Source organism: Manihot esculenta, chromosome 1, assembly GCF_001659605.2.
Source record: "Manihot esculenta cultivar AM560-2 chromosome 1, M.esculenta_v8, whole genome shotgun sequence".
Lineage (NCBI taxonomy): Eukaryota > Viridiplantae > Streptophyta > Magnoliopsida > Malpighiales > Euphorbiaceae > Manihot > Manihot esculenta.
The window spans coordinates 36,723,477-36,750,842 of NC_035161.2; the positions used below are offsets into that span (position 1 = coordinate 36,723,477).

General features: G+C 34.2%; 7 protein-coding genes and 1 non-coding gene across 9 annotated transcripts; 3 read left to right on the forward strand and 5 right to left on the reverse strand.

Annotated features, from left to right (window-relative positions):
* Nucleotides 1-2,317: 2,317 nt before the first annotated feature.
* Nucleotides 2,318-3,339, forward strand: LOC110621268 (thioredoxin H7). The gene is made up of 3 exons (XM_021765480.2): nucleotides 2,318-2,551; nucleotides 2,680-2,802; nucleotides 2,905-3,339. The coding sequence occupies exons 1-3, from the start codon at nucleotides 2,372-2,374 to the stop codon at nucleotides 3,034-3,036; spliced, it is 435 nt and encodes a 144-aa protein (XP_021621172.1). The 5' UTR covers nucleotides 2,318-2,371; the 3' UTR covers nucleotides 3,037-3,339.
* Nucleotides 3,340-3,844: 505 nt separating this feature from the next.
* LOC110608909 (dnaJ homolog subfamily B member 4) lies at nucleotides 3,845-5,691 on the reverse strand. Its single transcript, XM_021748192.2, has 2 exons — nucleotides 4,932-5,691; nucleotides 3,845-4,611 (listed from the first exon to the last, which is right to left on the reverse strand). Exons 1-2 carry the CDS (start codon nucleotides 5,450-5,452, stop codon nucleotides 4,164-4,166), a joined length of 969 nt encoding a protein of 322 aa, XP_021603884.1. The 5' UTR covers nucleotides 5,453-5,691; the 3' UTR covers nucleotides 3,845-4,163.
* A 1,261-nt stretch (nucleotides 5,692-6,952) lies between these two features.
* On the forward strand, nucleotides 6,953-8,977 carry LOC110608916 (pentatricopeptide repeat-containing protein At1g59720, chloroplastic/mitochondrial). The gene has a single exon (XM_021748199.2). The coding sequence runs from the start codon at nucleotides 6,976-6,978 to the stop codon at nucleotides 8,791-8,793; it is 1,818 nt and encodes a 605-aa protein (XP_021603891.1). The 5' UTR covers nucleotides 6,953-6,975; the 3' UTR covers nucleotides 8,794-8,977.
* Nucleotides 8,978-9,546: 569 nt separating this feature from the next.
* On the reverse strand, nucleotides 9,547-11,861 carry LOC110608923. 2 transcript variants are annotated; one of them, XM_021748206.2, is made up of 3 exons: nucleotides 11,163-11,861; nucleotides 10,788-11,079; nucleotides 9,547-9,983 (listed from the first exon to the last, which is right to left on the reverse strand). In XM_021748206.2, exons 1-3 carry the CDS (start codon nucleotides 11,733-11,735, stop codon nucleotides 9,946-9,948), a joined length of 903 nt encoding a protein of 300 aa, XP_021603898.1. In that variant the 5' UTR covers nucleotides 11,736-11,861; the 3' UTR covers nucleotides 9,547-9,945. The 2 variants fall into 2 exon arrangements, with proteins under 2 accessions (XP_021603898.1, XP_043816459.1); XM_043960524.1 differs by having other exon boundaries at nucleotides 9,547-11,079.
* A 4,677-nt stretch (nucleotides 11,862-16,538) lies between these two features.
* On the forward strand, nucleotides 16,539-18,685 carry LOC110608932 (LEAF RUST 10 DISEASE-RESISTANCE LOCUS RECEPTOR-LIKE PROTEIN KINASE-like 1.5). Its single transcript, XM_021748213.2, has one exon. The coding sequence runs from the start codon at nucleotides 16,707-16,709 to the stop codon at nucleotides 18,618-18,620; it is 1,914 nt and encodes a 637-aa protein (XP_021603905.1). The 5' UTR covers nucleotides 16,539-16,706; the 3' UTR covers nucleotides 18,621-18,685.
* Nucleotides 18,686-19,129: 444 nt separating this feature from the next.
* Nucleotides 19,130-23,623, reverse strand: LOC110608936 (tetratricopeptide repeat protein 38). Its single transcript, XM_021748218.2, has 14 exons — nucleotides 23,384-23,623; nucleotides 23,136-23,288; nucleotides 22,920-23,018; nucleotides 22,473-22,574; nucleotides 22,259-22,402; nucleotides 21,944-22,038; nucleotides 21,729-21,858; nucleotides 21,553-21,657; nucleotides 20,418-20,524; nucleotides 20,284-20,335; nucleotides 19,860-19,949; nucleotides 19,684-19,768; nucleotides 19,550-19,614; nucleotides 19,130-19,452 (listed from the first exon to the last, which is right to left on the reverse strand). Exons 1-14 carry the CDS (start codon nucleotides 23,474-23,476, stop codon nucleotides 19,366-19,368), a joined length of 1,407 nt encoding a protein of 468 aa, XP_021603910.1. The 5' UTR covers nucleotides 23,477-23,623; the 3' UTR covers nucleotides 19,130-19,365.
* Nucleotides 23,624-25,302: 1,679 nt separating this feature from the next.
* On the reverse strand, nucleotides 25,303-26,411 carry LOC110608947 (glutathione S-transferase U17). Its single transcript, XM_021748230.2, has 2 exons — nucleotides 26,017-26,411; nucleotides 25,303-25,899 (listed from the first exon to the last, which is right to left on the reverse strand). Exons 1-2 carry the CDS (start codon nucleotides 26,332-26,334, stop codon nucleotides 25,525-25,527), a joined length of 693 nt encoding a protein of 230 aa, XP_021603922.1. The 5' UTR covers nucleotides 26,335-26,411; the 3' UTR covers nucleotides 25,303-25,524.
* A 580-nt stretch (nucleotides 26,412-26,991) lies between these two features.
* TRNAG-GCC lies at nucleotides 26,992-27,062 on the reverse strand. Its single transcript has one exon. It is a non-coding gene; the product is annotated as a tRNA-Gly (tRNA).
* Between the last annotated feature and the right edge of the window lie 304 nt (nucleotides 27,063-27,366).

Genomic DNA, 27,366 nt, shown 5'->3' on the forward strand with positions numbered 1-27,366 from the left:
AAATTTCGGCTTTTATTTAGTGACATTCGTTTACAGTAATTGATAGGTGATAATTATTCTTTTCTTGATTCTCTTTTGGGATGAGATGGTTGACAGACGGACAGCATCTGCGACTCAATGTTAATAAGGTTTTGTTCCTTTCACGAATCTTACGCAAGCAAAACGTGCTTCCATTTTCTTAACCCAAAAAAAAAAATAATAATAATAATAATAATAATAATAATAATAATAATAATAAAACTCAGTTATAGCTTGGTGTTGACAATCTCGGTAAAAAATTTTCCGAGTTTATTATATATTATATATTAAAAAAAGTTGACTATTTTCTGATTTATAACATAAATTTAAACTTTGTGGTCAATGAAATAATATTTATTTTTGTGATAAAGAAAGCAGTATGGTAGAATTTTTCCTCAAAAGTAAAAGGCTCGTCCTCTTTTAGATAAGAAATCTATTCTCTTAATACATAAATTGTTTGCTTTTGGATGGATTAAAAAGAGAGTTGTAGCAGCGCAAGCGTGGACGTTACGCCCATTGCTTGACCTTAGTGATTGTGAAAATGGATTCACTTTTCTCGCCGAAAATTCTTCTGTAACCTTCGAGTTCGAGTAAATATATGATAATCGCATCATATCTCTCTAATCTTCATTAATCAATTTGGAAAAACAAAATCTCTCGAAAAAATTCCATACAATAATAATAACGTAGAGAAGGCTGTATTACATAATAACAACAATAATAAAAAGCCCTTAAATCATTCTTTTACAATAATATTTAACTATAACGGTCAAATGAAACCCAATTTCCTATCCTAAATGCAATTAATTTCTAATCAATCTGATTCTGTTCAGCTTTAATATTTTATTGAAGAATAATTAATCTATAGAAAACCCTTGCATTATACCAAAAAAAAAAAAAAACTTTGTACGTATGGATTAAAATAGAATGGAATTAAATTATTTTGCAGTGCTTAGTGGGAGTCGAACATTCTTTTTTGTTATAAAAAAATGTAATGTTCAAATCTAATCTTCTTCCTTCTTTTTTTAAAATTCAATGTTAAGGTTAGCCATTGAAGCACATACAACAATTCCACAGGGTACTTAAGTAGAGAAACATTTAATCTCTTATCCTAACCCCACAAAAAAAAAAGAATATAACGCACTAAACTTTTCTGTAATTGGGTATTGCAGATTTCTGTAAGAGAGTGAGTTGTGAAGAATATAATATGAATATGAGGTAGGGATGCAACAAGCAAGTGGATGGTGATCTGACTCCATTTTCATTGATTTGGGACCATCTCCTAACAAAATAATAATAATAATAATCAGATTCTTTTGCAATCACTAATAATAATTCACCTATGCATTTCTCCAATTTTTATTTGTCTTATTCAAGGCTCACAATGACCTATCTATATATGTACACAGATTCCCATTTCTTTTTTCTCGTCTCATTCTTCACTGTTACATCCGTAAGCTTTTCTCCCATTTAATTGCTTTTAAACATTGTATTGCAAGCCCATCTAAAATAAGTCTCTAAAATAAGTATTGTGCTTTCACGAATAAATTTATAGGTTAACGTGTTAAAAATTTAATAAACAAGTAACGTGATGCCACTTAAAAAAAAAATTCCAACGCTTTAACACCGAATTCATCACCAAAAATTATCTAAAATTCACTCTTATCATATAAGTCGAGTCTCATCACAAAGGTATTATTAGCGGATTCAATTCGTCACCAAAAATCATCCAAGACTCACCCTTTTTATATAAGTCGAGTCTCATCACAAATGTATCATTAGCGGATATAATTCAGTGAGTTTTCATTATGCATATAACAACGGGATCTCCAACGAGTTAATTATGCAGAATCCCTTATCACACACTGAATCACAACATTACCGAATCATTAGAAAATACTATATTTATCTTATATTTATTTTTATACAATGCAAAAAAAAAACAATTATAAAGATAAAAATATATAATTTTTAACTACTTAAATTCTAAATAATTTATTACATTCACTATATTCTTGAGTATGAGATTGATTTTACAGGCACTCAACGCCTCACCTACTCTCTCTTTTTTTTAAATCTAACCAATAACAGCACATTTCCATTTTCTGATCACATCAAATACTATGAATATAATATTTGGTGATAATCAAGTTAGTGGCTGAGCTTCTGCGCCTCAAGTTGACGGTCTATATATTTGCAAGGTCACGTCTATGATATTAGGAATCTTATTCTTTGCGAACACCTCTAATTTCCCACCACCGCCACCCTTATATAAAGCCTTACTGCCTCCCAAGTTTTTACGTTCAAGCCACAGCATTTCCTACAAAGTTAAAAAACAAAGCTCAAAGCTAAGATGTCAGCTATGGAGTTCGGTTTCCCAGTTCTTCGACGAGGAAGAACCATGTCAAGGTTGTTTAGTTTTGATCACTGCAATGAATTTTCACGCGCAAAGCCTGCAGCTCAAGTTGTGGAAATCCGTTCAACAGAGCAATGGAAAGCCTATTTTGATGCCTCCAAAGGAAACAACAAACTGGTAATTAATAATAATATAGCAATAAACTCTACTTAAATGATCAATTCTTATGAAATAATATATACAAGTATGCATAAAGATTGCTGTAAAGTTTGTGGTTCTGATGGTTTCTATGTTCTTAATTGAAGCTGGTGATTCAATTCACAGCAACATGGTGCGGGCCTTGTCGATTCATGGATCCAGCCATCAAAGAGTTTGCTGCTACATACACAGATGTTGACTTTATCAAGATTGATGTGGACAAGTTGATGGTAAATATTCCTTTTATCTTCTTAAGCAGCTATTACAAGATTTACGTTTATTCTCTTCGCCCTTCCTCTCAAACTATATGAAAATTGTGTGATTGAATACAGTTGGTGGCTATGCAATTTGAGGCGAACTCATTACCAGCATTTGTGCTCGTGAAGAAAGGGAAAGAAGTTGACAGAGTTGTAGGGGTCCAGAAGTTAGAACTGCAGATCAAGATTGAACAACACAGGATATGATTATATATTTGCTAATTAATTATAATACGATGCTTTATGGCACTGGGAGATCATGCAGCCCTTTAAAATCTACCATAGAGACCAACTGAAGATAATCTACAGAAGAAAAAAGAAAAATAAAAGTCAACAGACGATGACCTTCGCCTTTTTGTTGAGACTAAACTAGCACGCACTTAAATTTTGTTGCTAAAATATATTCCCTCTCAATTGTTGGACTTTGTATCGAGTGGGTTCTTTAAGAAAAGAGAGAAATTTGCTTAACCATATTCAGAAGTTTGATCAATAAACGAATCTTAGGCTCTATTTTGGATGGATGAGACTTTGAATTTTTTAATGTTAAAGATTTTTCACTTACAACAAAAATTTTAAACCCAATTCATTGCGTAAACGTGAGACCTACATGTGGATCCCACATTTAGAGCTAACTTGTTCTGGTCATTCCCAATGATTTCTTCTCAAGAAAACTTGACAAGAACTGTACATGGTAGGGCTCTTGCTTCACAACAAATCAATAATCATACTATGATTACATCCAGCAAACGAGGCCATAGATCAGGTGTACCACCAGGTTCCGCGACATCAAAAGAGCGAGAGGAGGAAACAGGTGGTACACATGTAGTCATAAGCAAAAGGAAACAAGAATGCGTACGCTATTGCCAAAATTACACAAGTAAACTCAGGACACTCGGAATTCCGAGGAGAAAATTAGAAGACAAGTTTAATTTTTAAACGTATATATTCCCAAACTGCAAAAATACGCAGAGGAACAGTAACATAATTAAAGAAAGTCAAATCGTTAAAAATAGGATGAAAGAACAGTCGAGAAGCAAGTCAATGCATTAAACAACATTATTGTTCAAGTACATAGCACAGAGAGTTTCCCTCTTCAACTTCAAAGCAAAAAGACTAAAAATTAGTAGATCATTAGTATACAAATTTCAATTAGGAATCAACTTGATACTTTTACCCATGCCACTTAGCTAATGATAGTGCTTAAAATGCTTCTAACTTTCTCCCTAGTATGCACAATTTTTCTCTAGAAAAATGGAAAATGCAAATGTATTTACACCCCATTAACTTATATATAATTAGTATTAGTGGATGATCAAGCTTGAACCCTGAAGTACTTAAATATCAGCACCGCCCAGGATCCTCTGGAGATCAGATTTCTGTTCTGCTGTGAGTCTTGATGGGAATGTGACATCAAACTTGATTCTAAGGTTTCCTTTCTTGTGTGGTTCTTTGGAAATGGGCATTCCTTCATTCGATATCACAATCTCATGGCCTGGTTTGATAATATCCATTACTGGGATTGTGAGATACCTTCCATCCAAGGTTGTAAAATCAACGACCTTCCCTGTGAGAGCCTCTAGTAATGAGATTTTCTGATTGACCACCAGATCATTCCCTTCCCGCCTGAAAACAGGATGGGGCTTCTCATCCACCACAAAGATAAGATCAGCTGGAATAACACCAGGTTCTTGGTTGCCTTTCTCTGGGAAAGTGATTTTCGTGCCCTTCTTCCAACCAGGTTTGATATCTATCTTTAAGATTTCCTCAACAGTCTTTGGCTTGCTGCAAAACAATTACTTGCATATCAAATTAACTGGAGATTGAAGAATGCCGATCAAATAAAAGCAGATGCAATCAACGGACAAACAAATCACGGCAAGACTGGAAGTCAGTGCCACAAAATTCCACTACTTTCACATTTCCCATTTCTATAAAGATTCATTTGGTTCAATCTGGAAATGGAAATGCAAATCCCTGAAATTATATCCGCAAAATGAGAATTAATATTCTCCCAATTACAACTTGTAAAAAAATTCTCCGGGAAAAAAACAATTACCGTTAAAATCATAGAGAGAAGAAAGAATCAATAAAAACCGACTGACCCGAAATCATCAGGAACAGAACGCGAAATCCTCATCTTCCTTCTGGCTCCTTTATAGAGCTCCTCCAAACTGCATATCAACTTGCTTTCAATTGCCGCCGCCTTCTTGTTTCCGTGATTCCCCGTGTCTCCGTTACTATAGAACCCACTCTTTCCACTCCCACCACCCATACCACCGCCGTCAGATCCGCCGAAAAACTCGTTGAAAATATCGTCCGCATCCCGCCGATTGAATCCGTACTTTGTGTTGTTGGTGGACGTCTTCTCCTCATCACTGGGGCCACAAAACTCGAAAGACTTAAGTCCCTCTTCCCCATATAGATCATAGATCTGACGCTTCTGCGAGTCGCTGAGGACATAATAAGCTTCAGAAATTTGCTTGAACTTAGCTTCGGCATCTATCTTGTTAACGGGATTCTTATCGGGATGCCATTTCATCGCCAGCCGCTTGTAGGCCTTTTTGAGGTCATCGTCCGTGGCGTTCCGGTTAACTTTCAGTAGGTTATAGTAATCAACACCCATTTGTGTTGAAAGAGAAAAGATTGGTGAATTGTGCTGAAAGGAGAATGAATTTGGGAAAATGAGAGTTAGGTTTCGTAATTAAGAAATGGTGAAATGCCAATTTGGATAAAATTTTAGGAATTTTTGGAGGGTGAAAGGAAACGAAGTAGGATTGAGAAAGCGGCGCGTCGGCCGGTTGTTGAACTAGTGAAGCAAAAATGTGCGAGTAGCAGCGAATCACTCTTTCTAAATTTTGATAACGCGTTCATGGACTGGAGATGATATTTTTTAATGGGCAATCTTGGAGTAACGGCTGCTGTGCACAAACATTTGTGACAGGCATTCCAATTGTAGGAGAAATCATGCTGTACATGTAGCAATACATGATATAGCAAATTAATGAAAATTAAATAAATAAATAAAACTTAAAAGAAAAATGAATCGATTTATTAGGATGGTAATTAACTACTATTTTTTTTATAAAAAATAATTATTATTTCTATATAAATACCCATATCATATGTATTTTATTATACCATATAAGCTATAATTTTGCCAATTATCGGATAAGATTTAGAAATTCTAATTTAGGAAGATTTTATTGACATTTGAAATTATAATACAATATAATTCTGATTTTCTATATATTTTATCATAAATCTAAAATATAAGATCTGAAACTTGAGTCCAAACTATAGACTTCATATTTATCATGTCTATGCAATATGTATCGTTATTATATTAATTATAATTTAAAAGATTTAATAAATCGATAGATAAATAAATATAATAGTTCATATTTTTATAAGTTATATATATTTTTATTAATTCTATTATTTATTATTTTTAGTTGAAATTTATAATAATTTTTTAATTTATTAATGGATACTATTCTCTTTTTTATTATTTTTTTAAAATATGTAGATAGATTTCTATACACGTTGATTTCTCTAAAATAATGGAAAGAATACTTAAAATTACTTTATTAAATTTTCTTTATTAAGTAATTAGTTAGTTATTTGTACGATTTTTAAGGAGAAAAATCTTCCTACCTATAAATAGTATAAATATACTATGATTTTAATTAATGTATTATTAATTAATTAATTAATTAATTGTGTACAGTTAAGTGCGTGTAACGATTTCTCGAATTTCAGTTTACTAGATTTTTTTTTGAAAGTTTTTTAGAAAATTAAAAGAAAGGGTTAGTAGTTAAAAGAAAAGATGTTAGGTGACAGCCCTGTTTGCGCATTATCAAAAAGCAGTTGCTATTGATAATATATTTAAAAAAGAGAAGAAGAAGCAGAACGTGCAGTGAAGGGAATAGGATGGAGGGAGGAGAGTATCTTCTTTTTTGACAAGACTCGGCCCAAGAGAATCTGGTATGGCGTCGCCACGTGGACAAAGGAATCATCAGAATTGCGTTATGTATATCGTAGCAATACGACATCGTTTGTTTAACCTCCCACTTTCTCTGCTATTATTATTAATCGGTGAACCACAAGCAGGCCATAGCCTGCGTTATGCGGTAGCTGCTTGCAAAAATGGTTCTGGCAATTACCCCAAGCCCACTACCTCAAATCCTCTGCAAGCCCAACAACTCAATGAACCAACACACCCATCTCCTTTGCTGCTTGAATCAATGCACCGACATGTTACAGCTCAAGCAAATTCACGCTCAAGCTCTGCGTTCCACATTGCCTAATCATCCAGACACCCTCTTTCTTTACAGTCGAATACTCCATTTCTCTGCACTCAATGACCTCAACTATGCCTACCGACTATTTGATGGAATTCATAACCCCAATTCATTCACGTGGAACACACTAATTAGAGCCTGCGCGCGGAGCTCTGACAGTAAAGAACAAGCTTTTATGTTGTATAAAAGAATGCTAGAGCAGGCGACTGTTTTGCCTGATAAGCATACGTTCCCTTTCGTTTTGAAGGCTTGTGCTTACCTGTTTGCTTTGCATGAAGGGAAACAAGCACATGCTCAGATGCTTAAACTTGGGTTCCAATCAGATGTTTATGTAAATAACAGTTTGATTCATTTCTATGCTTCTTGTGGTTGTTTAGAGTCAGCACAGAATGTGTTTGAAAAAATGTCAGAAAGGAGTGTGGTCTCGTGGAACGCGATGATCGATGCACTTGTTCAGTTTGGTGAGTTCGAAAGTGCGTTAAAACACTTTGTTCAATTACAGAATTTTTCTGAACCCGATGGATACACAATGCAGAGCGTCCTAAATGCTTGTGCTGGGTTATGTGCGTTGTCTTTGGGGATGTGGGTTCATGCTTATATATTGAGAAAGTTTGATGATAATGTAGCTAAAGATGTTTTGGTTAATAATTGCTTGGTGGATATGTACTGCAAATGTGGTTCACTAGATATTGCTTTACAGGTATTTGAAAGGATGGATAGGCGGGATGTAACTTCATGGAATTCTATGATTCTTGGATTTGCGATGCATGGGAAGGCGGCGTTAGCATTTGAATATTTTGATCTTATGGTTAGGACATGGAAGTTAATTCCGAATTCAATTACCTTTGTTGGTGTTTTGAGTGCTTGTAATCACAGGTGTATGGTGAATGAGGGTCAAAAGTATTTTGAGATGATGGTTTCTGAGTATAACATTGAACCTCAGCTGGAGCACTATGGGTGCCTAGTTGATATTCTGGCTCGTGCTGGTTTGATTGATGAAGCTCTGAATTTGGTGTCAAGCATGCCCATGAAACCTGATGCTGTTATATGGAGGAGTCTTCTTGATTCTTGTTGCAAGAAAAATGCAAGTGTGGAGCTAAGCGAAGAAATGGCAAGGCAGGTCCTTGAGTCAAAAGGGGGTGACTGCAGTGGTGTTTACGTTCTCTTATCTAGAGTTTATGCATCAGCTAGCAGATGGAATGATGTTGGCTTGCTCAGAAAATTGATGACTGATAGAGGTGTAACAAAAGAACCTGGCTGTAGTTTGATAGAGATAGATGGTGTTACTCATGAATTTTTTGCCGGAGATACATCTCATGCTCGAACTAAAGATATTTATCAATTCCTGGAAGTGATTGAAGAAAGATTAGACTCTGTAGGGCATACACCTGACTATTCACAAGCGCCTATGGTCGATGAGTTGAATGACGGTAAGCAACAAAATCTTAGGGTCCATAGTGAGAGACTTGCTATTGCTTTGGGCCTTTTAAGCTCGAAACCAGGAATGCCAATACGAATTTTCAAGAATCTTCAGGTTTGCAGTGACTGCCACAAAGTAGCTAAACTAATCTCTAAAATCTTTCATGTGGAAATTATTATGAGAGATCGGGTTAGATTCCATCACTTCAAAGACGGTTTCTGTTCATGCATGGATTACTGGTGATGGCTGTTACAAGCTTTAATTTTAGAATATTCAGGAAACTGTAACATAAATATAATCTTTCCCCTTGACTAATAATACTGTCTGGTTTTCTTAATATTCATAACTTCTATAATTTGGTGATTACAATGTATAAGAAATCCCTTCCGCCTTTATAAAACCAAGCTTAACCAGATGAGACAACCTTTGCAACTGCATTAGAACAGAGACTGGACTGAGAAGAAGTACTAAGATTGTTCTTTAGTTGATACGTTATAATCCTCATCATTGACCTAGTAAGCATTTGAATAGCCAGACATTTTACAGGTACTAAAATCATAAGTTCAAGAACATGAGTACATTTTACTCTCTAATGCAAAGACGAGCAGAAGGTCGGAGGCATACTCCACCAATCCAAACGCGCTTCTACGACTCGCTCTGTGATGGCCCTCCATCTTAAGGAATAGAATCAGTGACCATAAAGAAACATATGGAGGTCATACGAGCTCTGTAGTGGTTGTAGAGTGGTCATACGGCTTCTTGCTTCTCTCAGATTACATGCGACATTGGTCCATACATCTCTCATCTTAGGATTATTAGTAATTTTTTTAATTAATCTAACCAATTATTTTTAAAATAATTATTTTACGAAAAAGTATCTATTACCTCAAGTTTATTCAATCTAAAATTATCAAACTTATGTATTTTTTTGAAATATCAATTTTAGTGGCTTTAGTATATTTTTAAGAAGTGCTTGGTTTATTAAAAAATTTGATATAAAACTCAAAAACTCCCATATAGTTTATAAATCTTCCAAACAAAGTAATCCTCAACCATATAAGCCACCCTTTCACAACTAGATGCAACTAAAATGCTTCCACTCTTCAACCAAAACAATACAGGCCTAATAAAAAGGCTTTAAACCAACCGGAGCTGTAAAAGGGCTTCTACTAAAAAAAATTAAAATTAAAATAAACAAATCTATTGAAATTATGTTCCAAGTAGAGGGAAATTGTAATGCATTATCGATGGAGGCAAGGAGCATCACCACCATCATGCAGTCGCGATTCATAGGTTGTTGGTGCTTTCAACTTGATGATAAGAGGACTCGATGGAATGTACAGAGGATATAATTTCGAACGTGACAGAACTGTCATGTCTGTCCTCCATTGCTTGTCATAATGCGATTCCTTGTTTTGCAAAATCTCTGGCAACTGTTACACCAGAAGAGAATAAGTTGAGAAAACACTTCCAAACAAAAACAACAAGGAATCCATATTGTGTCAAATATGAATTAAAACTCAACAACTGTACAAGGCACGTATTTTTGCAAGCGGAACAGACGAGATATTAGAGATTACACTGGACAACTTACCCAATTTCAGAGAAGCTAATGACCAGCTAACAGAGATTTTCAACAGATTTTGGTTCAGAAGGCTCACCTTGTAGTTCATCGGATTGCAATGTTAACGATTCAACTGTATATTTATTACTTAACATCAAGTTCCTACATCCTACAACCGATGTAAACATATCTCCCACTAGGCAAAAAGAACCATTCGATTGAAATGAAATGCAATATTCCACTTTACAGTTTCTTAGTAGAAGATACATTTCTCCAACTTGATCAAGATCATAAATGCCATTTCTGACGTACCAAGAAAAAAAGATTCCTAAACATGCAGCCAGTGAAAATTCAAATTTCCATAGCTCTGTGCCCAAAACTATAATTTTTATAATAGAATCGAAAGCCACAATTAGTAAATAAGTTTGCAAGAGGTAAAACCGGCAACAGTTGTAAAGGGTGCAAGTTTTCTAATTAAATCCATAGTTAATATGCAAGAACATATTGATTTACATGCAGTTGTCGTTCAAAGCAGTCAAAACAGAGGAGCAGAATTCAGGTAAAGAGATGTGCAAGGCTAAATTACTCATCATCTATTCACCAAATCGTGAAAATCAGGCTACATACACCACAAAATAAATAAAATTGAAGCAATAAATAAATAAATGTGTACCTTTGGACGATGACTGGATAACAAAGACATGCATATCAGCATTGTTTGGAGGAAGCTGCAATCGAAGTGGATAAAGCTTTCCATTCAAAGGACTACGAGAACAGACAATAATATCCTGAAGACCTGTCTCTTCCCTTAATTTCTGAGTCAACCCATCAACCCCATTTCCCTTAAAATGCAATGAGTAAGCCTCCATAATATCTTCATCTACATCCCCACTCTCATCCGCCACGTGATAGTATATAGTTCTTCCCTCAGATTTAGGAGGCGAACCCATATAAGAATCAGTCGACTGCAAATTATAAACCAACAAAAGAAAGGTGAAAAATTTGCAATTGGTAAGTAAATCCATTAAGGAGAGTTGGAGATCCAAACCTCTTGTCTAGAGAAAGTGCCAGATTTGGTGGAGATGGAAGAGGGCGAACTGGAATCGAAATCCCAAGAATCTGAATGAGAGATGGGCTGCGGCTCGGGTTTCTCTTGATGCGAAGGCCTCACTTGAATCTCAACAATATCAACATCCCAAAGAACCCAATCCTGAGTAGCAATTCTACAAGGAATATCATGAGTCAAAGAATTCCTCCAAGGCGGGAGTCCTCCGTTGGCTCTCAAGAAGTTTCCATAACGCGTCTTGAGCTTAACCTGCGCCCCTTCCCTGATGGGCTCCCACTCAAGCGAGGAATCAAGCCTCCTGGGCAAAGTCTGGAGGACCTTCCGACCAGTCATGCCGAGAAGAAAAGGCTGGTTAGAAGCGGTGAGGTACTTACCATAGCAAGACTTGAGGCGGATTATGTTGTCGGATCCAGGGACAGACTCGACAGTCCATCTAGCGTTCTTGGAGAATCCGTTTCGGTCTTGGGAGACAGATTCCTCATCATCGTCAGCGTGGAGGTACTTGTCGTGGTGGCTACGGAGACGCACGGCCTTGGCATTGTGGAAGAACTCCATAGCCGATCGGAAGTAATTAGAAAAAGGCCGCGACGGCTCAAGACAGGAGAAATACAGAAGGAATATCGGGGAGAAGAAGTTACAAGTAGCTGGTTTTTCTTACTCACACACGAAGAGGAGGCGTTGTTGAAACGGATATTTATATTGGGAGGGGTGGTGAGGTGAGATCTTAATAGTCAGAGAGCGACAGCCGGCCACAGTAGAAAGTAGAAACACGCGGTTAAGATGAGGTGGACGGCAGCCACATGGCACCGCTATTACCAACGTGGCCTTTATAATGTCAGTTATAAGTAATTGTCCAAAGTTTCTTAGTTATGATTTTGGTTATTTTTTTTACAACTTTCAGACAGCATGAATTTACGTTTTTGGCCTTTTGACGCGGATATGGACCTTTTTGGTTCTCGGATATTCCGGCCGCTGGCCAGCTACGTTTCATATTAATGTGGAAAGGTTATTATTATTATTATACGTCCCAGATTATAAATTTTTAAAAAAATTTTTTTATTATTTTTAAAATATAACATAACTTTATTTATTTAATATATTTATTTTTTTATTTTTAAAATTTAACACTTTCATTTTTAAAATTTAATTTTATAATTTTAAATTTTTATTAAAAATTTATATTAAATGAATAATTTATATGTGATGGTTATAAAAAATATATATAACCTCAAAGATATTCTTATCAATAATAAAATAAAAAATTATTATTTAATTTTTAAAAAATTTACTAATTAATTTTTTAATTTTAAAAATATATTAAAATAATTTTAATATTTTAATAAGTGATTTTTCTATTAATTTTATTATTAAATATTTTATTATTTAATTTTTATAATTATAAAAAATTTATTAGTTGATTTTTTAAATTATTAAAAAATTTATTAATTATTTTTTTATATCAAAAATATTTTAATTTTTTTTATAATATTTAATAATTAAAATTAGTAAAAAAATTAATTAATAAATTTTTTAATATATTAAAAATATTTTAACATATTATTTAAACGGTAAACAATAATCTACGACAAACGGTATTAAAAAATCACTAGTTTTAATTTTTTTTATTTTTAATAATTTAAATTTTATATATTTTAATTTTTATTATATTTATTGAGTTTAAATATTAAATTTATTAAAATTTTTATTTATTTATAAAAATTGAGTTTGAGATTTTATTTTTAAAATTTTGATGAAATTAAATTTTATAAATTAAAGTATTGAATTTAAAAAATATAGAGATAAATCTGTTAATTATATTAAATTTTAGAAATGAAAAAGTATTTTTTTAAAATTTTTATTATATTTGTTGAGTTTGAATATTAAATTTTTATTTATTTACATAGATTGTATTAGAGATTTTTAATTTTAAAAGGGACCTATAAATTTATAGAAATGAAATTAAAGTCTAAAAATGATAATTCAATCTTTTTTTTTTTATTAGCCGTAATTTTTATGAAATAACTTTAATTTTGACACAATTAAATTTTAAATATTGAAGTGTTGAATTTTATAAATATAAAAATAAATTTATTAATTATGTTATATGGGATGAAAAAAATAATTTTTTCAATTTTTTTAATTAATATTTGAATATTTTTTATTTAATGTATTAAAATTATTAATTTTGAAAATAAATTAATAATATAACAATATGTAAGCAAAAATATATTAAAAAGATAATATAAAATTTATTATTTTTCACTATATTTATTTGATTTATGTGAAAATTAAATAGACATTTATTTTTAAAGGAGAATCATTAATTGAGTATTATCTTTCCCTCTCTTTGAATGCTTCTTTTAATATAAAAAGAAAAAGAAAAGTTGCACCATGAAGATAAGTAGAATGGTGGAAGTTTCCTAGCAGTTTGTCGCAAAAAGGAAAATTCATTTGCGGGTTCTTCGAACCTTCCAAGTCTATCGTCAAGGAGTTAAACGATGACGGATTGGGGTTTTCAAGCTTGAAACGGAAAACCATAAAATCACGCAATTAAGTTATGTTAATTCTTTCCATAGATTTTTTTTCCCATTCATAATAAATTATATATTAATTCTGATTTTTAAAATAATAAATTAATTATTTGCATTTTAATATATATTGATTTTATATGAACTGAAAATTTTATTAATTTAATAAGAAAACGGTACAAATAAAAATATTAAAAATATAATATAATTTTTATTATTTTAACTGTATTGATTATATTTTATTAATTTATATAAATATAACTATAATTGTATGATCGTTAATTGAAGGTGACATAATTAAACTACATTTTTTTACCGTACAACAATTAGCTTTGTATTAAAATATTTATAAAAGCACAATAAATACAAAATTGAAATATAAAATTTTGCCTATACCTAAACCCCACAAATCAAAAGAGCTCACACTGCTCTTCCCTATGAAATCCAACCAACCCTGAAAAATCCAAATTATTGCTCAAAAATTCAACCCACAGCACCATCTGAAAAACTCAACTAAAAAATCATCAGGGTATCAGGAACGAAAGCTGTGGAAACTGATACAAGTTTCATTGCTACCATCGAAAAATTCAACACACCGACAACCAACCGGCGCCACCAACTCCCCTAGACTCAGCAATGAAAAACACTCGAAAGTACATGCAAACCTATGAGGAAAAGTAAATTCACCCCAAACGACACTAACTGTTGATACCAAAATTTAAAATATCAATAAAACATAACGACCTTTCATAGAGTCCATTAAGAAGATAGAGTCGTTCGAGATAGAAAAGACAATGACAAACTCATCGAAAAGTAATTTTCAATAAGCAAAGTCCAATAAAAAAATTAAGAATCCAATAAAATAACGTGAACAATCACCAAAAAGAATTGATCCATAGCAATTTCAATATTTTATAATTATGCATCAGCATTTAGAAACACATTATATTTCAATGCTAAATAATTATCAATCCTTCATCACCAATAGATCAATCCTCTAATAAAACTCGGACAAAAAGTCACTTTTAATACATGATTAGTATGTTAATAAAATATTATTAATTTATTTGCTCATTTTTTATTGATGTGTATCCAATTTTAATTGATTGAGAATGCTACTTTAGATTTTAAAATATGGATCTAATGTGATTTGTTTGTGGAGAGACCATGTATATGTAAAGATCGGATCCATACAATTTTTTATCCATATATATTTTAATATTAATCGGGATGAAATATATATTTGGAATTTGAATAATAAATGATAAGAATAAGTTTAAAATTTCAATATATTTTAATTTTATCGATTAATTTGAATCGCTAGTAAAAATTGAAGTATTAGACAAATTAACTAGAACCAATCCCACAAATGCATTCCTGTTGATCTAACCAAAGTAAAATATAAAAAACAAGTTAGTCTCGAATAATTCCAAGCAAAGTTGAATTGTTGAGTAAGGGTTTGCGAATTGGAATTGCTTTGGCTTTGAATACCAAATTTTCAAAGTCATTGTGAAAACCCTATGAGATTAAAATTCTTATACGTATATACATATCTATTTATACATTTATCATTTTATCTTCTATACACTATCCTAATCTACAAGAGATAGCCAAATTGTTTTGAATGAGATTAACACTCTAGTTGGCTAATACCATAATTAGCCAAGGAAAGTTACAAGTAGTGGTTTTTGATTCTTTAATTTATTTGTCTGACTTCTCTCTCACAATATTTTGAACATATTATTGATTAATTAATATATATTAAATTATGAAAAATAATTGAACTCACATGATGCCCATTATAATCAATGGTTATATAAAAATTGTCAGAACTACTAGAATTGTGAGTGAAAAGATTTAAAATTATTTTAGTAGTATTTTAATTGGGAATGAAAATGGATTTTATTTAAACAAGTAGAACTTGAGGAAGAAAATAGAGAAACCTGAACTTTGTGTGGTAATGTGAGCTCTTGTAGCTTTAGTTGCCTACAGTCAAGAAATGGGTGAGGTGGGTGACCTAAAGACAATCACTATAACACTAAAATTAGTGATGTTCGTTTTATAAAAAAGTATAGAATAAGTGAGTTATGAGTTGAATCATATATATCCTTTGATTTGCTGAAGTTGAATTTCTTACGTAAGAAATGAAGTGAGCTTTTGGCAAGGCTTATCCAAAATTACATAGGCGTCAGAGTTTGTTGAATAGTCGATCCTGAATTCTGCAATCCCACGTCTCGCCAACATTGACTAAGCCGAAAATCATTCAAGTTAGAGGCGTTTCTTTCCCTGATGCTTTGAGAATCGTATTATATCAGCAAGTCATGATCTCTGGTATTCTTCAGTTTTTTCTCTCATATTTTCTTTTACTTTATAAGCATACAACTCCCAAAGGGAAACTAAACTCTCTTTATAAAATGCGGTATTAATTTTCGTGGCCCATAGAGGCACATTTTGTTGACATGAGAAAGCAAGAGGCCCATGTAAGAGCCCAACAAAATCAGGAGGAAATTGCGGGTGCCTTTATTTAACACTCGGCAGTCGGCACAAGTCACTAGTCTATTATTGAGATTGCAGTCAACGCACGCATTCCCTCGGTAACACTCTTTATGTCAATCCCTCCCTCAACCTCAACCTCAACCTCAACCTCAACCTATACGGATTATAATAGTATTCATTTCCAAAATTTCCAGCGCCTAAATTCCAGCATTTTGTTTCTTTATTTATGGGTGTGAAGTGAACTAACACTAAATTTTAAAAAATAATAATAATAAAAAGTAAGAAACCTCTCTTTCGCTTTCAGATTTCGGACTACTAAAGTAATTTTCAAAACACCTTGGCCCTCGCGTCTCAGTTTCTCACCCCTTTCGAGTTGTTTTTGTCTTCACTCTTCACGTGACCCTTTTTTAATCTTCTCCTTCTTCACTCTTCAGATCAAAAGCAATCAACACCTTTTGTTGATGAGTAGTGTTTTTGGTTTCTCTCTTCCTCTTCTTCCTCAATGCCTCAACCACCTCCTCCTCTTTCCTCCGCCGTCTTCTTTCTTCTCTTTTGTCTTAATGCCATTTTTGTAGCTGCTGAAGCAGCTTGTGCTTTTAAAGCTCAGTCATTTTCCAGATCTTCCTGTCCTCCCTTCTCGTCCGCTCCTCCTTTTCCCTTCTCTATATCGCCTGGTTGTGGTCACCCTTCCTTCCAGCTCAAATGCTCTTCCCCTCACTCCACCATCTCCATTAACAACCTTTCTTTCTCTCTCATTCGCTTTGAACCCAACTCTTCTTCTCTTACTCTTTCCCCACAAGCCCACTCCTTTACGTCTGCCAAAACATCTACTCAATCCAACTGTTCTTCTCTTTCCATTCCTCCCCACTCCATCAATCTATCTGGTTCGCCATTTCGATTTTCTGACTCTGACTGTTCTCGTCTCTCTGTTGTTCGCTCTTGTTCAGCTCCAAATCTCCCCAATTGCAGTCATTGCCCTTGGGAATGCAAGCTCATCAAGAACCCAGTTCAACTCCTCCATGGTTGTGGATCTACTCGCCGCCCTCTCTCCGAGCAGGGTTGTCAACCTGACATTCTAGGCTATCTTGATCAGTTTTTAACGTTTGGGCTGCAGGTTGTGTATGATGAATTTCAAGATTCTTACTTTTCAAGCTGCAGGGATTGCAAATCTAATAATGGAATTTGCGGCTTCAATTCTTCAGACCCAGAAAAACGATTCCTCTGTTTTCAGTCTAAATCTCGCTTCTCACCTCCATGGATTCGCGAAGATGATGCTAATAGAATAGCCATTTTGTGTTCAGTCTTCACTGTACTTTGTTTATTACTCGTCATTTTGGTTGTTGCAGCGATTTACAGGTCTAGGCGCTTGAGATCATTAGCCACTGAAGAAGACCCAACAACACTATTCCTTCACCGCCACCGCTCTGCGAGTTTGCTCCCCCCTGTGTTCACCTACGAGGAGCTAGAATCCTCCACCAACAGCTTCGACCCAAAAGGCAAAATTGGTGATGGTGGTTTTGGTTCCGTATTCCTGGGTTATCTCCGCGACGGTCGAATTGTGGCTGTTAAGTACCTGCACAAACACCATCATGCCGCAGCCGCTGGCAGAGCGTTCTCCACCAAGTCATTCTGCAATGAAATTCTGATATTATCTTCAATAGATCACCCAAATCTCGTTAAGCTTCACGGATACTGCAGCGATCCGAGAGGGCTACTTCTGGTATATGACTATGTCCCTAATGGCACTCTCGCCGACCACCTCCATGGCCCAAAGAGTTCGTACCGCAAAGCGTCTTTAACATGGCAAGTGAGGCTTGATATTGCATTGCAAACGGCTCTAGCTCTCGAGTACTTGCATTTCGCGGTTCATCCGGCAATCGTTCATAGGGATATAACATCATCAAATATTTTTGTAGAGAAAGATATGAAAATTAAAGTTGGGGACTTTGGACTCTCAAGGCTCTTGGTTTTCCCGGAAACCTCTTCGTCTTCATCAGGGTATGTTTGGACTGGACCTCAGGGTACGCCCGGGTACTTGGACCCGGATTACCACCGATCTTTCCGGTTAACAGAGAAGAGCGACGTGTACAGCTTCGGAGTGGTGTTATTAGAGCTAATATCAGGGTTGAAAGCGGTGGATCAGAGCAGAGACAAGAGAGAAATGGCTCTGGCTGATCTGGTAGTATCCAAGATCCAAATGGGTCAGCTCCATCAAGTTGTGGACCCAGTATTGGCTGTGGAAGGGGAGGGGAACGAGAGCATATATGCGGTGGCGGAGCTGGCGTTCCGATGCGTGGCGGCGGATAAGGATGATAGGCCGGATTCGAGGGAGGTGGTGGAGGAGCTGAAGCGGGTCCGGAGCCGCACGCGTGGGTTTGGCGGGGCGAATAATTCGGGTGAGATGGCAAAGGGGTGATTGATGTCAGATGTTTTTTGTTTGGATGCATATAGAAACTTTGACAAAATAGAATGTTTATTACATATTTTAGCTTTTTGTCTCTCTTCTTTTCCAATTGGGATTTCAAAAACTTTCAAATTAGGGTTTTCTAAATTCAACCTTCTATCATTCAAATCAAACCTTGCAATATCTGAGGATCGGATTAATAATGCGATAAGTATTCACAAGTTATAATTGAAATCACATGCTGGAATTGGGAGTTATTCGTAGACAATTATTACCATATTAACGTCAATAAAACATCATAACCTCACTTGCAGGAGTGGAAATTGTTAAGATTCCGCAACGGTTTGTACCATTGGACAATATAAGATGCTTTTTGGGACCCCATGTCATATTCAACTCTAACATGAAAAATTTTGTTAGATTCCAAATTAGTTGGGTCTGAAAAGATAAAGAATGCTTCTTGTCATCAGAAATTATAGCACCTTGTACCATTTTGCTTCCACAGCTATGCAAGTGATCGAGATACAAGACAGGACATTTTTATTCAATTTGCACTTTCAAATTATGTATTAGTTGTGGAATTCTAATTGAAGCATCTGTTTAGACCATGCTAATATAAGAATAAGCATCTTTAACAAGTAGGGTTTACTTTCATTATCAAAAAAGATCAGATAAGTTGGAGAACGATGATTCCACACTTTTCTAACTGCTAATGAAGCAATGCAGAATACTTGAATTGGCTGCATTCTCATACCCTCTAAACGAAGTATGCAGCTTCTAATGCCCTAGCCTTCTCACTGGCAACTTCAGCTTCCTGACTACCGGTCATTGCATAGCCCCTTTCCTGAAACAAGGATGGAAACTAATTTCATCCAAATGCACTTATGACATATATAACCTTGTCAAGCAAGAAATGCATCTGTTCAAGTCAGAGCTATTACCAGTAGGCGCCACATGAAAGGGACGCCTTCTCTCTTCTTGATCCGTTTCTCAATTACTTCAATTGCTGCAATCAGTCGTTAAATTCAGGTAAACACACCCAACAAGTAGATTGCAAAAGTAGAAGAAATCATACCCTTGGTAGCTTGGCCAGTACTGAGCAACATGTCATACCAGACTTCATTAAATACATCAAGTTGCTCATCAGATGCTCCAATCATCTAGCATGGAAGAAATAAGAAACCAAATCTTATAGTACAATTCATGTTAAGGCATCTAGATATAGAACCCACATCAGCTTGATAACAATACCTTGCAATCATTGGCATCAAAATCAGGACCTAGTACTTCTAATGCTTGTTTGTTGTTACCCCTCCCATACTCATACAGGGCTTCTGCAAGCTGGGAACAAGCAAAAAGAATTCTGACTTTTTTTTAAAAAAAGGAATTCTACCTTATACAGTAACAAAACAAAATAATGGCAGCATGTTCAAGCTAACATAAAATTAACTGATAAAACCATAGTATAATTTATAGTATGAGCACTATGAAAGGAAGAGCTGCAATGCGAACCCAAAATATTATAGTTTCCAACTGTTTCAAAAAGTAGTCAATGCCATGCCTGTGAATGCAATATTATGAGTTGCACCTAAAGTCTAAATCTCATAATGCATCAATTTGGAATTACAAAAACAAAGCACTGAAGCAAGAATGGAAAGCAGTAATCAGAACAAACCAGCATTCCTCTCCGCATTCTTTGTTGCTTCTTCTTGTTCATACTAGAAATTCTACACACACAATCAAATTTCAAGCAAAATTAATGCTAAACTACATAAGAAAACATATCAACAAGGAAAGAAGAGCATTTACCTGGATTTTAAGCCCTTAAGTAAATCTTCTGCTTTTGATAGCTCGCCAGTCTTTGCTAAGGCCCATGATATCAACAGGTCAAGGTGCCATTCAACATGCCAATTGGCCTACGTATTATAGTGCATGTATAAATATCACCAGAACAACTAGAAATTAGCATCAAGATATGAACACACATCCACAATAGCGATACTATGACAATAGCCACATTAGAAATTAGTTTTCCTTCAAGTCACAATGCAGATACTGTAAGTGGTGATCTTAAAATTGATGTTTTCTTCATATGCTTTTCTTGTCCAGCATGTGTCTACTGAACTCCAGATTTCTGTTACTCTTAATGTCTAAGATGAGAGAAATTATTATAATACTATTAACTTTAAGCAAAGAGCACGCATGTGGAACACAATCAGGGATGAAATGTGTTTGCATGCTAACACAGAAAAGGGACAGTTGAATTGCCTTTGCCAAGCTTCTCCAGCTGTGCATAAATAGATGGAACATTAGAATCAAGCCAGATTTCAAACAGTCTACCTACATGTGGCTTTTACTTGAAGCCTGGTCTAATTTACTCTAAACAAGCCTGCGCAGTAGTTATTCTTCTGATTCCCAGTCGAAGTGATGTGGTTGTAATTTGCTCAAAGTTGCCAGAAATGTAGTTCCATAATGATTTAAAAAGGAAACGTTTTGCAGTTTTAATTAATCACAACATCCTGCATTCCGGTCACTGTTATATGTCCTTGTTCTAACAACACTATCAAACACATCAGCAAGATCATAAACTTCCAAAGTTTAGCTTTTTGCCTCATAAACTAAGAGGACAAAAATGAAACCAGCATCAAATCACAGCCAATTGCACCATTCAGGAAGTCAACCTATAAAATTTCATAATATCTATTATTTGGCCATCCAAATAAATAAGGCACAAACTCTCATCCAAATAGATCTTCTGGTTCCTTTGGTTTCTCAAGAGGAAAAAAGAGAGAAGAGAAAGGAGGTATTCATCAGCGTTTTTTGCAAAAAGTTTGCTAAAACAAAACACACATTTGCTAAACTAATTCTTTATAGATATCTGTAACTCGTAACTTGATTATATTTTTAAGGGTGTCTCATATCAGTTATGGCAATCGTAACTTACTTCATCTTTTACTCTGTCTGCTAAGGCCTTCAAACGGTCCTCAAAGATATCAAGTGTATTGCGCACATGAACACGCAACAATAAACCCAAGGCATTCAAGTAAACCTGAAAGCACAAGAATGTTAATCATTGTAATGCAAAAATCTGCTTCATCAAATGTTTACGTGCTAATATACCTCCGGAGATGCGGCATCATCTCTTTCTAACTCCTTCCAGATTTGATGATCATAAACTCCCAACACTTCTTCCATTGAAGCATGACCTTCTAAGTAACAAAGAGCTACATGCCACCAATTATGTGTCAGCCTGTAGATCAAAACAAACCCAATGCATCAAGGAAAGCAATTAATAAATTCATAATAACATCAAGCTTAAAACCATTAAAACACACATAAATGATGAACAAGAATTCCAAGAAGACGAGCATCCTTCCATGAACTCTACTGCCTCTTTGAAACGGCACTCATACTGAAGAACATGGCATACCTGCATAAGAACCAACATGCAATAAGTACAGTTTAGTTACTAAAGATTCTCCTTCCTATGATTTATATCCGTAGTTATACAGTAATTTCAGAATAGCTGAAATCATGTTCTGCCTTCTACAATACTTATATCGAACTTTTCCATGCTAAATTTTATGTTGAAGTAATATAAGAAAGCTAATATATAGTTCATCAAAGAACACAAAAAAACAATAACTCACAGCATGTTGTGCCCAGCAATCCTGCTTGTTTTTTTCATATCCCTTTCTTGCAGCTTTCTCAGCATCAGCCATTCGGCCCAGCTCCAGTAATGGAAAAGCCAGCATGCCATATATATAATCTTCTTGTTCATTTTTGGGTAGAACCTGTTGAAACAAAATTCCTTTCAAACCCAATTATAGAAAATAAACCTCAAATTCTCTGAAGAAAAGGAACCTGATGAACGAGGTCCAGAGACAGATCAGGTCTACCCATGTAGAAACACAGCACTTGAGCCCTTTTCAGAGACACCAGATCTTTTGGGTAGTCATTCAAGAGCTGCAATACATAGCCATCAACTCCAATTTGCAAATCTTGTATGCAAACAACAAATACCAAGCAGCAAAATACTTCACATGACATTGCAAGTTCGTTTTACTTCAGAGAACATGGAAAGAACTTGGACAAAAAACTATGAAGAGAAATTTTCAGCAGGACACTTATTTAATCATTTAGAGGGAACTCGAGCCATATTATGCATCAAAATTCCAGTTGTGTTCCTTGCATAATCCATTCAATTGAAACACCTAATTTTTCTTCAGAAAAAAATAAATCTAACGAGTCTACTGGAAAATTGGAGGAAACAGCAAGAGTTAACAAAACTCAATAAAACAGCTCTTCTACCTTCGCATGACTTTCGATGGCAACATCATCGTCTCTGTTCTCAGAAACCAAGGAATTAATCGCTTCAAAAACCGCTCTCTCATATGGGGTTGCTTGTGCCTGTGTAGACAGAAGTTTCGATCATCAAAACGACAAAAATCCCAGCCAAATAAAAGAAGTTAGGTACAGAAATCCTTGACATACTATCTGGGAAAAAGAAATTCTAAGAAAACATACAAGTCGAGACTTGGCAGCTTGGAAATGGAAAGGAGCTCGAGAAGGATCGGCAGAGAAGAGGAAATGAGCAGCCAAAATATTGGCTAATACGCAATCATGGTCATGAAGAGGAGCATCCAGAATCATACGTCTCTCTCTCCCATAGCTTAGCACCTTGATGAATTAAAAGAAGACCAAAACCCAGATCGCAAAGTTCAGGTACAAAGATCCAGAAACCAATAAAGAAAGCGATAGAGAGAGAGAGTAACCTGGTGATAATAGGCGTTGATGGCAGTGATGCAAGCATCAGAAGTGGTATTAACTTGGTAACCCCACCTGTCCAATTTGACAGCTCCCTCCATAACTCTGATTGGAATTTCTCTGCAGCTCCAGCTAGTAAGTAAATGGAAATGAAAATGGAAATGGAAATCTAGTCATGTATATATGGGTAGGAGGCGATCGAGGATTATGAAAGAGGATATGATAATGACAAAGCAAACTGTCGGGAACGCCACCTTGCTTATTGCCCGTGTCCTTGCATCTCGTACGAATCTTTATGCAAGTTTTTCTGCCCATCAACTCTCGACAAAATTCCTCTGTCTCTCTCTCTCTTTTTTTTTAATCAAACATCTATCGACAGTGTTTTCAATTTCAATCGGTCAATTTTAATTCATTTCTTAATAAAATAAAAGACGATGACGTTTTCCATTTAAAAATAAAAAAAATACAAATAAAAACTACAATAAAATAAAACAAGAAAATCAAAAAAAAAAAAAAATCAGACGATCAAAACGCCTGGACTCACCAATAACCTATTCTCTTCCCTTCTCTGTTCTCGCGATTGTTTCGTTTCTGTTATCAAGAGAGTTTCTCTCGTCTGTCTCCTTTGTTCAACTGCTCGATACGGCATCTCCACCGCCTGCTTTCTTTTTCCTGTAATTTTACTCCTCAACTCTCAAGAAATGTTTATTGAAATGATAAAATTAGTTTATTTATTGACATTTTGCAGTCCGATAAATTTAATTTACTATGGAAATCAATATATTTAATTAAAATAAAAATTAGTAGTTATTAATTTTAGAATTTTATTATTAAATGAAAAATAAATAGTATATTTTATACCTTATAGTTTATAGTTTAAATGAAATATGAATTATAAATATTAAAGAATAGGATATGCAGAAAGTTAAATAATACTATTAAAATAATATTTATTTTTTTAAAACTAATTTATTAGAAATTATCATTACTTTAAAAAAAATAAAATAGAGATCATTTTACCTTAATTATAATAAATTAAATTATAGTGTATATTTTTAATTAATTAAAAGTATATATCTTTTTTTTTTTTATAATCTCTACACTAATTTTTATAAAAATACAATAATGAGAAACCAAATTTGATGTTTCCTTCCTCCAGACTCCAGAGGATGTAAGTAGGGGTGAGCATTCGGTCGATTCGATTTAAAATTAAACCGAACCGAATAAATCGAAAATTAAAATTTTAGTGTTTATGAAAATCGAATCAAACCGATTTTAGTCAAAAACCGAATCGAATCGAACCGGTCTGATTCAGTTCGGTTTGATCGATTTCGATTTTTAATAAATTTTTTATTTTTTACACTTTATTTTTAATATTTTAAAATTTAATTAAAATATTTTAATTTTAATATGATTTAATTTCTCTATATTAGTAAAAAAAATATATTATTATCATTAATCGATTCGGTTCGGTTTTTTTAATTTTTTTCTGATCAAAACCGAACCAAATTGAAATAATCAAAATTTCCAAAATTAAAATCTGAACCGAACCAAACTGAAATATATTAAAAATCAAACTAAATTTTCAAATCAATTCGATTCGATTAATTTTTTCAATTTGAACCGAATACTGCGCCCCTCTAGATATGAGAGATGACAGGCCTTTTGGAAGTGAACGGTGTGCTTGTTTTTTTTTTACCAAGTTAGATAAGGAGGACGTATTCTGACCTTTTTAATTAATTATAATTAATTTTTTTAAAACGTTGTTTATTTTGGAGAATTTAAATAAAAAAATAAAAAGTTTTATTTAATTTAAAATTGTTACCTTTTTAAAAAGTAAAATTTTAAATTACTTATAATAATTAAACCAAAGATCAAATTACTTTTTTAAAAACAAATGTTAATCTACAAGCTAGCTACACGTATCTTCCATCTTTAATTCTTTACTCATAGTAATTAAATCAAAGATCAAATGGTACAACAAAGCTACCATCTTCCTTCATTGTTCCCACTAAATTAAATTTATTTCTACAATCTAAGAAAAGCAGAAACAATACACTAGCTGACATTTTTATTGTTTCTAGCTAGTAATTCCAACTTATTTCTGAATTTGAGGCAGATTTTCTTTGAACAGCCATGATATGGTTGCCTAGGACCCAGTTTTTGCTGCTTTGAATTTGGCTGCAAGTGACTTTCCAAACTCCACAAGCCTATCAACGTCTGGCATCACATCCTTAACAGCAGGATGAGAAGAGAAGGTTTCAGCCCACTTTACAAGACCTGGAGTTTTTGCTTCATCTACCAGCTTCACTCCACTCATCTTCTCTGCGGCTCTCAACCACCCCAAATAGCAACCAAATGCTATATCAAGATACCCAATTTGGTCTCCTCCAAAGAAAGCCTTCCCTTTGCTCATCTTCTTAAATGCATCCTCCAGCAGCACAAGCCCTTCTACTAGGCTCCCTATCACCTCATCTCTTGCCTCTCCTTCAGCAGTTGAAAGCATTTTCAAGTTTGGGAACCACTGCAAATAGAGGACATAAAAGCCAATTATGCAACAAAGAAGAAAGCCCACATCTCAATGAATGTTTTTTTTTTTTGCAGTAATATATAAGTGGAGACTGAAAGATCTGTAGCATACCTTCTCATCGACATAGGCACCCCAAAATCTTGCAGTGGCTCGGTCATAAGGATCAGAGGGAAGAATAGATGGGCCAGAAGACCAAACCTCGTCGATGTACTCAACAATGATTAGAGATTCACAAATGGGCTTACCATTGTGAATGAGAACAGGGATTTTCTTGTGGACAGGATTAGATTCAAGAAGGAGCTGGCTTTTTGATCCAAAAGTTTCCTGAAGAAACTCATAATCAGCAGATTTGATGTTAAGGGCAATCCTTGGTCTCATAACATATGGGCTTGCCCATGCTCCTAGAAGCTTGAGCTCATTCTTAGCCATGGCTGTGGTCTGAAAAGCTTTCGGGAGGTGGATTGGTTAAATAGGCAGTGGAAGGCGCTGGAAACGTGTGGAAGGGAAGCTGGAAATGTGTCGGTGTGTGAAAAGAGGTAGGTGCCTTTTTTTTTTTTTGGTCAACAGAGGTAGGTGCTTATTGATGTGAAACATGATGGTCCATGCATTGAAGAGCCTTGTATGCAGGATCTGTTTATCTGCTCTTTTTTTCAGTTTTTTTAAAATTTATGTTTTATATTTATTAAAAAAATAAAATTTTTTATTAACTTTATACATTTGAAAGTTAGAAAATTTTCTTTGATTTTATAACTAAAACATAAATCATTCTGAAATATATTTGAAAAGTTGTTTTTTTTTTACATTTTAAGTATATTTTAAAAATAAAATATAATTATTAAATAATTTTTAATTTATTAATTAAAAAATATTAAATGAATCAATCCAATAGGTCTGTGATATTAGATTGTATATATATATAAAGCACTAAATCAGAAACAAAATCGTGTGGCTATATGAAGACGGGGTAAGCGAATCGCGTGGTTGAATCTCAAACAACAAAGCACTGGATTTCCAGAATGCGGATAGCTGAGGTTTAAAGACCTTTGAGTTATTTCTTTGTCAGAGAAAAGCCAAAAAAGATGTTAATGCACCAGCCGGGAATCGAACCCGGGTCTGTACCGTGGCAGGGTACTATTCTACCACTAGACCACTGGTGCTTCACGTCTTAACTGTTGCTTTAGAACTTCTCATTGATGTCCGACAGTCCAATGCCATAATGTAAATATAAAGAAGTTTATATAAATTTAATATAATTTTAAAATTTCCAAAAGAAAATAATTTAAATAAATTTCATGTATTATTTAATTTTTTATAAGTTAAAAAATAATTAATTTTTCCATTTTAACATAAAGTAATTTGAAAAAAAAATTAAATTCTTATGAAATTTTATTATTTTAAGTAAGAAATAAATGAATTTATTTAATTTGATTTAAATAAGTGTTTCCTTTAAAATAATACCAA